At 33.3% G+C, this 9,604-nt stretch overlaps 1 protein-coding gene across 2 annotated transcripts in view; it reads right to left on the reverse strand.

The window, feature by feature from the left end:
- Positions 1–9,353, reverse strand: part of Tecrl (trans-2,3-enoyl-CoA reductase like) — a 90,625-nt gene extending 81,272 nt beyond the window's left edge. Inside the window, exons 1-2 of one of the 2 annotated variants that reach the window (XM_029477523.2) lie at positions 9,021–9,353; positions 7,167–7,196 (exon numbers count right to left, since the gene is read on the reverse strand). In XM_029477523.2, the coding sequence (XP_029333383.1) occupies positions 7,167–7,196; positions 9,021–9,248 (258 nt within the window). In that variant the 5' untranslated portion in view covers positions 9,249–9,353. The remainder of the gene's footprint in view (positions 1–7,166; positions 7,197–9,020) is intronic. The other variant, XM_021163921.3, reaches the window with a different exon arrangement.
- Positions 9,354–9,604: the final 251 nt, after the last annotated feature.

The raw sequence follows: 9,604 nt of genomic DNA on the forward strand, positions 1-9,604 counted from the left end.
TATATATATGCCAATTTCTCTAAAGCATGTACCCTAGAAACTTAAAAAATAGATACATCTGAATAAATATGGTTATATATGATGCCAAAATAGTACTAGTAGATTTTTGTAAAAAATTTACTTGAAGTACAGCTTAAAACAGAAAACAAAAACAAAAAAATGTAAAAAATAATTAAAAATAATTGTAGAGTTTTGCAGTTTACCCATGTTTAGAGTAGATTTAGCATCACATCTGTACTGACTTAGGTCTGAATTCTGATTAAATGAAGCTCAGATTTTCATTCAGTGATGTTTACGACAAGCAGGTAATAAATCTGTTTTCAGTGATGCAAACACCTGTATAGACAAATAAATAACTCATCAAGAAAGCAATTTATCAAACACTTTGCTAGAAGAAATTACTAATTACATTATATTATGGGTTTCAAAATCAAATAATGAACAATTGCAAAGTTAAAAGCCTTTAAACATGAAATAATTTTAAATGTTCATTTTAGAAACTTTAAAACCACGGAATGACAAAGTTAAGTGGCCAGAAGCAGCACAATTCTTAATTAATCCCTCATTTGCACAGTTGAAAAGAGAATGAAAACAGAAGTTCAACACTCCTCTAACAAAAAGAAAGAGCAATGCACCATGGCATTCAAAATGAATCTCTTGAAGAGAGAATGTCAGACTCTGGGACACATCACACTGCAGTTGTTGGCTCAATCAGGTCACTTCCTTAAATCTTAGCAGATCAACAGAGATTAATCAGCTTCAAAATACACCAATAAAACATGATATCCTAGTGGTTTGGAGCCTGAGAAATTTGCACGTGGAAAAAACTTAAGGGGATGAGATCATTTATTTGGCTTTCCTGTGTGAACTCCTCTAAGGCATCTTTACTGCATCTTTAATCCCAGCACTTGGGAGAGTTCAAGGCCAGCCTGGTCTACAAAAGTGAGGTCCAGGACAGCCAGGGCTACACAGAGAAACCCTGTCTCAAAAAAAAAAAAAAAAAAGGAAAGAAAGAAAGAAATTGCCTCCTTTGCCACCTCTCTCATGATGACCCATGATTACCTTCCCATGTGATGAAGTCATTGGGCACATTAAATGGAAGACATTTCATCAGCTCTTCTAAATACATACACACACACAGACAAACACACACACACACACACACACACAGGACACTCTACAGTCTTGGAGTTGGAGATTCAGATCAGGAGTAGAGCAATTGCCTAGTCCCTATCTCAAATAAAACAAAACAAATTAAACATAACAAAAACAATAACATAAAAAAAAACTTTAGTTGAACTCATCAAGTACCATGTTCATTTAAAAAAATAATTATTGTCTTTACTTGTGTCAAATGACATGTGCATGTCTTTTTCAATAATAGGGATATCTGAAGAGTATGAAAATTCTCTGGTTCAGTGTGACTTCAACCTAGGGTCTGAGACTGTGACTCACTTCTATGATATACTCAGTATGCAGTCTTCCCTTACATAGTTTCCAGGAATTCCTCACAAATCAACACTCATTGATGTTCAAGCTTTTATATCAAGTGAGTATGATGTTCACAAAAATCCCGCGTACTTCCTCTCATTTACTTTGATCCATCATTTAGTTACTTTAAATACCTAATGTATGACAGATGAGATGTAAATAACTGCTTTAGCTTTCAGAGAATAATAACAACAAAGATTGTGCATGTATACTATAAATGTACTGTATGGAGGCACCTTTTCTGTAATTCTTAATCTATGGGTGATTAAATTTGCAGTGAAGAGCCCATTAAAACAGAAGAATGAATAATTGTTGAAGCAAGTCCAGATAAGCAGGAAAGCAGAGGATAAAAGAGAACATCATGATTGAAGGAGAAGATAAACATGAGCTCTAGTTTTTTTCTTTTTTTAGGATTATGTCACTGCAAAATATTTTTGAGTTTGACAATAGATAATTCAACAAACTTTAATGAGTATACCTTCATATAATTGGCCATGTTGATTTGGATAGGGAGATGTATTTGAATGCTTTTGGCTGAAGAGGCTGTTGAATGTTGAAAATTTAATTGACTGTTTTGGGGAAAGTTTGGAGATGGAATGGCTAAAGAAATGAAGACATTGGAGCCCAGGCATATCAAGTTTTAGAGAGAAGTTTGGGATTCCTTCCAGATTTTATCAGAGCCATTTGTATTTAAATGGGGAGTGTAGACACAAAACCTTTACTTGGTAGTTGGACTCAAAAAACCATCTGTGATTAGTAAGAGACCAGTATCATCAACAATGAAATCTTCTGGGAAGTACTTCCTTGGGGTCAACTCATAGAGGAAATTGCACACAGATGGCCAGCATTGCTCCTCAAGCTGTCAAACAAACTTGCCAAGAGGTAAATTTCTCCCATGCAGTACTGGTTTTGGCAGCATCCAAGCAGCAGAAATGACAGAGTCATGATGACAGAACATAAGCTGGAGAGATGATTTAGCCCTATGAGATGGTTTAGCCCAATAGTATTCTTCTATATTGTCCTTGTTTGATTCCAAATATCCAGGTAAGGTAGTATATAAGTATGTGTAACTCTCCATCCAGGATTCTGAAACTGCTGCTCTCCACAGACACTTGCACCTGCACCCACATACAAATACACACATACAAACACAGAGAGGAGGAGCATGTACATACTAATTAAAATAAAATTATTATTGGTAAATGAGAGCAGAGTGAAAGATTGAGTTAGGACAGGTTTTTTTCAAAGATCTATCTACAAAATAAAGACTTCTCACAAAGGTCCTCCAGTATTGACTGATAAATCAATTCCAGACAGGATTTCCCCTCAAACAACCACCTAACATACTCTGGTCAGTTCAGAAAAGAATATTTGGTACGAAGAATATTTATAGTATTTTCTACTTTTAATATATTATTATATGTAGGTATGATGTACATTTTAGCATGCATGTTGGCCTTTCTACGTGTCTGAGCAAAAAAAAAAAAAAAAAAATTGAAAGAAAACGAACAAATCTCTCAATTTAAGACAGTAAGCTATATCAATCCATGGTCTGGAACTGCTCGAGGACATGAACCAGCATCTTGTTTGCAGCCCTCTCCATCTATCTCCATAGTCAACCAAACATACTTCATAGATTATCATATCCCCTTCTATTTATCCAGTTTGCTATTCACAGTTCATCATATACATATAAATACTATGTCTTCAAGGAGGGCGCCAACTTAACACATTGCTAAGTCCTCCATGAATACCTTGTCACTGTATAGATTTACAATCAGTGTATAGCCAATATATAGTTTAGCAATAAAATATTTTTCTTATGTAATAATATATTTAAATGTAAATGTAGACATAAGTTAGTTAAATATACACAATAAAATCTTTTATATAACAACTAAACTTATGAAGATGATCCCTGTCATTAACAGGTTGATGAAGAAGGGAGATATTTGTTGGTCAATTGGGTTTAAAATTGAATTTAAATAGTTGTTAAGATTAAAATTTTTGGAGGTTTTTACAAATCAAGTTGAATACACCTAATAAAGCACAAGTAGTTAAAAATATATAAAAGGGGATTTTATATACAAAATTATCCTGAGCATTTATTGTATTGTTTTAATATATATATATATATATATATATATATATATATATATATATTACATGTATATTCCATATATGTGCAGTATCTATTGATTTGATATGCCAGTTAGCCTGATATACTATTATACAATGCATACATCTCTCAAAATAGCCCACCATACCCATAAATATGCAGTAGTGTTATATCAAATAAAAAGGGCATAGAACTTTAAACTGGAAACCATCACTTCAATAATTTTTGGGTTTCTTTTTATAGCTTTGATATGAGGGATTTGTTTTGTCTTATTGTATCTTGTTTTGCCTTTTTTGGTTGATGTTTCTCAGAGGCCTGTGCTTCTGTGAAGTAAAAAGAGAGGGAGAGTGGATCTGGGAGAGAGTAGAGATAGGGGAGGACTAGAAGTACTGAGAGAGCAGAAAATGTGGGCCAGGATGTATTATTTGAGAGAAGAATCTATTTTCAATAGAATAAATTGAAGGGGTATTAAGTCTTAATTTACTGTTATACTGGCTTAAGGCTTATGTTTTATTCATTTGTACAATTTAACTAATGCTATTTTATTTCCCATATGTCAAAACATAAACTACACAAGATCCTAAAGCTATATCTATTAGTGGGAAAATATATATATTTCAGTGTTTTTTATACTATAAAGGGTAATTGATAGTATTCCCTTTTTTAGAAATAAGATATATTGGGCAATTAAAAATTGTTCAGCTTTCTAATAACATTCTGATATGTCTGAATTAAATATTCATAACCTGCTAGCTGTATCTTTCTATATCATAGAAAATGCAAGGAAGAGAACTGAGCAGAAAAAAGTGAGTGTGGAAGAAAGGGGGTACTGGTAAGGGATAGAAGAAAAGAAGCAAGACCTGTTAGTGACATAAATGTAAAAATTTAAAAATAAACCCAGAAGTCTCTGTAAAAAATAATACATAACCATTTTAGAACAGATAATATTAACAAACAAACACACTGGCTATAATTTGCTAGATGTATTTAAATTGGCACTACATAGAGTATTAAATTTTCTCAGAATTTTGTAAAAAGTATCTAAAGATACACTATTTAAGGGATTCTAATTCTAAGGTCATCTCTACTGTTCTGTAGCAGTAGGTCATATGTGCACCACTGGAGGGATGTTTGTGCTTTATTTTTATGAGACAATTAGAAAGATTCTCTTGGGGACTAAGGGTAAAGAGAAGAATAAAATAACCTCCATCTCTTTTGAATAAAGATAAAGAGAACAGAATGTGAAGACCCTGGACTATCTATCACTCACAGTGCTTTATGCCCTTGCTCTGTTCTTGAATAAGTGACTTAGCATCAGGCAAGCTTCTGGCATTTTTAAATATAGGAGCCAATGACAATAGCTAAGAGCTACAGATTCACCATTTCCTTAAAATTATCTTTATGCAGTGTCTTATATTTTGGTGTTCCAGCAATCCCTTAGCAATGACATTATTCATGTTGTTTTATTATTATTCATAAAAAACCGTTCGTTAATAAACATCACTAGATGATCCAAGAAAATTATGACAGCTTTTGCCAATATTATACAATTTTCTACGGTTTAACTATCGACTGTATTTATACCCAACCAATGGACAGAAGCTGATGACCCCGTGGTTGAATTAGGGAAAAGCTGGAAGAAACTGAGGAGGAGGGTGACCCTGTGGGAGGATCAGCAGTGTCAATTAACCTGGACTCCAGAGATCTCTCAGATATTGAACCTACAACCAGGCAACATACACCAGCTGATATGAGGTCCCCAATACATATACAGCAGAGGACTTCAGGTTCTGGGTTTAGTCAGAGAAGATGCATCTAACCCACAAGAGACTGGAGGACCCAGAGAGTATAGAGGTCTGGTGAGGTGGGTGGGGAGTGGGGGGTGAAGATATCCTCGTGAAGCCAGGGAGCAGGGAGGAGGTATGAGATGTAGAACAGTCCAAGAGTTGACTGGGAGGGGTAAAAAATCTGGAGTGTAAAAAAACAAGATTAAATAAAATTTTAAAAAATTAAAAAATAAATAAAAATAAATTTTATCCAATGTCAAGAAATGTCTTCATGTGGGAATAAGTTTACCTTAATTACAGCTAGGAAATCACAAAATGTTTTATAATACTCCAATTTAAACCTATAACTTTAGAAAAGGAGAGCAATATCCAGGCTCTTGTTTTGAAACGGGTGTCACTTACTAACCACCTAGCCATTAAAACTGTACCAAGCATTGGTCTAAATGCAAAAGAAGTTGAAGGGAAAGAAATAGTAAACCCACTCAGTTTGTGAATCCAACATACTGTAATCAGACCAAACAATGAAATAAAAGTAAACACAATGTCATAGAGTAACACTTGTAGAGAATATGGGAGAAAGGCATGTTGGAACACATTAAAGGCTCAACATTAGAAATAGCCTTGGAGGAAAATGTGACAGGGAAATCCAAAGGAAGGCATGGCCTAGTTACCAGGTGGAGTGTATTATCTGACACAATGTAACAGCTAGCTCTGGTTACCATGTAGGGAATCCACTGTAGGCGATAATGACAAATGCAGGCTGCAGATTTAAGCAAGCTGGCAGTGGAAGTGGCAGGGATTTGTCACTGTCTGGATAGACTTTGAAGGTATTGTCAAGAAGATGGATGGTGTGTGGAGCATGAGATTAAGGGATGAGTCATGACTCCCACGAGTATCTAGAGAGTTATTTGAAGGGTAGTTTCCGTTTATTTACTTGGAGATCTCTAGGGAAGCTAATTAGTGCAAGATCTACACAGAGCCCACTCCTGGTATTTGAAAATAATATTTTAAACTAAATACATAAAATATCTCTTCAAATCATACATTTATCATAATAAAATAAATGTATTAGCCTTTTTTCTTAGTGTTTGTACAAACAAATACTGTCTTTCCAAATCATGAGTATAATTAAAAAGTAACTTTGTTCACATTATGTTTTAGGAACGGCCCTAAGATGCCTCATATATTATCAGCTTCAGATATGCTAAATTAGGCAGGTCTAATAAAAGATACAGCTACATAGAAGATGATGGAGACCATGATGATGATAGATAGATAGATGATAGGTTGTACCATATATATCTAGTGAATTGGACAATGATGAATCAACAGAGATCAAAAGTCAATAAATTATTTTTTTTAAAGCTAAAGAAGTACTGTAGAAATAAAATGGTTTTGTAGATAAACACAAGTATCCTGAGAACATTTCTAATTGATTAATAATAGAACATGCTGTAACCCCACTGTGACATATTGGGATTCGGGGGTCTTTGCCACCAATGCTCTGGATTCTGCAAGTTCCACTTCTGAGAACTGAGGAATATAAAGGCCTGAGTGACTTAGACATAAATAGAATAAGAGAAGAGAAACAGAGAGAGTAACAAGAGTTGGGTTTGAAAAATATTAATAAGAGAAATGGAACATTTTATATTTACTCTATACTTTTCATGAGAAAGACAAAAAAAACCATAAAACTAGCAAACAATATCAGCTGTCATGATTAAAATTTCAAACTAATTGAAATCATTAAAGAACAACCGAAAATGTACCTTTACCCATATCTTGTTTCTTTCATGTATCTTCATCATGATGGAAACATTTTATGGCATAAAAGGAAACAAACAAACAAAAATAATTACAGAGCAACTCCTCCTAATAATGCAAAATCAGAGATTTAAATTAATATGCCTCAGTCTTATAGCATGTGTGAGGGCGTGGCAGCTTGTAGTAGGGGGCTGGCACAATATGCACTGTGCTCTGGGCTGACTTTACCATAAGGAAGAAAAGTAAATAAATAAATAAATAAATAAATAAATAAATAAATAAATAAATAAAAGAACAGTGGAGCAATTGGGTATAAAAGAAGAGAGTAATGAAAGAAAATAAGAAATAGGGTCGTGAGGAGCTCAAAGTAAACCCCTTAGTAAAATGTTATTTCTATAAAATAATACAACTCAGATGTGAGCACCAGGATTTTACAGTTGAAATTCCTAAGACAGTAGCTTTCTGATATTTCCTATTTAATTGAATTAATATCTATGAAACTGAAAGTTATTCTCATTTCTTCAAGGACAATATCAGATATGAGAATAATAATTAACAAGTGTTTACATTTCTTATTTTAATGGAACAGTTCTTCTACTCTCTGCCATTTGTTAATTGCGTAATTACCTCTTCTGAACTTTTTATCCATTCAGACATTTAATAGGCAAATGTTGCAAATGTCAGCTGTTTCTGAGAAGACTTAAAACTTATAACTATTTTCTATTCCTGAAAGTAATGTTGGAAAAAAAAATCAAAGAAAAGACTTTTGTATTAAACACAAAACATATTATATGGAACCTATATATCAAATTTTCTTTAACATAAAACATATTTCTCACTTACAGAAATATAGATTTATAAGATTTCCAACTATATACAAGTTGATGGTTAGAATGTCCTTAGTGTTACTTGTGACCTGCACTAAAATATAACATTCTAATATTTTTAACCTAAAAGTAAATCATTCTGTTTAAGTTGTAAATGATTGCCATTACAGTTAGTAAATTTGAACATATATAATGTTTTGACAGTTATGAAGAGCAGTGAACAGTGCTGTTACCTAGCAATCCACCTGCAGTATGCTTACATAGAATAAGTGATTGCATATTTTGTTTATACAAAAAGCACCCACTAGTGTTTCTATAAAACAAAATACATAACTTTTTTGAAAATATCAATGCTGTAATGAATTGAAGTTGCTGCCTTTTCAAATAGATGAAAAACATTTTGGTGTATGATACATGCCCTTTAATCTTCAATAAACACATTTTCATATTTCATTTTTTTCTGATCTAAGATATACAGATTACAGCACTCTTCTTGAAACATCTGTGCCTACAGATGCAGAGAAAGGGGACATTTAAAAAGCTGTATTCTTTAAGACTTTAAAGACTGCTCTTTAAAAAGGTAAAATCTTTAGAAAAGTAAACAACAAAAACAATATACTAAAATATACTAAAACGTTTACAATTTGGACACATACTAAATACTTTTAACTTTTATTACTTCTATTTTCTATTTTCTACAAGCACTTCTAAAATGGTGTACATTTTATTGCTATAAAAGCATGAAAAGAAAAATTTTTGATGCAATCTGTGTTTTATTATAAATGTTTTTACTTAGGGATTATAGGCAATACAGCAGAAATTAAAATGATTATTTGTGGTAAATATGAAAATTAAGCAAATGTTTCTCCTTGAATCAGTATATAAGGCAACTTCTTCACTCAAGAACTAAGTTTGATGATTAGTAATGCATTTAGCAAAGTCCTGTCATTCAATTTTGAAGTTAATAATTTTGCTAATAAGTTAATAATATATGCTAACATGAAACATTTAAGAAGATTAAATAAAGCTTACCTTATCCACAATACATATTTGTTTTCTTGTATGAGCATCCAGTATTTCGATCTCAAAGTGAGTCGTTTTTGAATGTTTGACTGCTGTAGTAGTTTTGAGCGGGCCTGCTGAGAGTACAAGTTGTGACAAAGAGTGGAAATTTCTTGTATTATTCTTCATTGTGGACTGTGGAAGTCCCTGGAATAACAATTCCCTCTTGCGTTCCAGGGACTTGTGCCTTTTGAACATTGTGTGAACTAGCAGGGGAATCTGGCATGTAAACAGGAGATACTTGCAAGAGTACTCCCTTTGTGCCTGTTAAACACTGCTGTGGACGCCCTGGAGGTCAAGTGGCATGCCATTCCAGCGGTCTAGTTTTATTTAGCAGGCTGGGAAACAATGACCGATCTGATTTCTATATATAACACTATTGAGAATTGCTGCAGAGTAGTGCATTGGCTTCTGCATTTGAATTATTTCTTGCTTTCTCTTTTTATCTCTGCTACTTATGAGTACTCTTATCTGAAATTCCAAAGCAGAAAAGAACAGAGTGCTTTTATTATCTCCCAGTTCCGGATACAGTAATCTTCAAACCTATTACACAC

This window comes from Mus caroli, unplaced genomic scaffold (assembly GCF_978045245.1).
Source record: "Mus caroli unplaced genomic scaffold, Mus_caroli_1 scaffold_4, whole genome shotgun sequence".
Classification (NCBI taxonomy): Eukaryota; Metazoa; Chordata; class Mammalia; order Rodentia; family Muridae; genus Mus; species Mus caroli.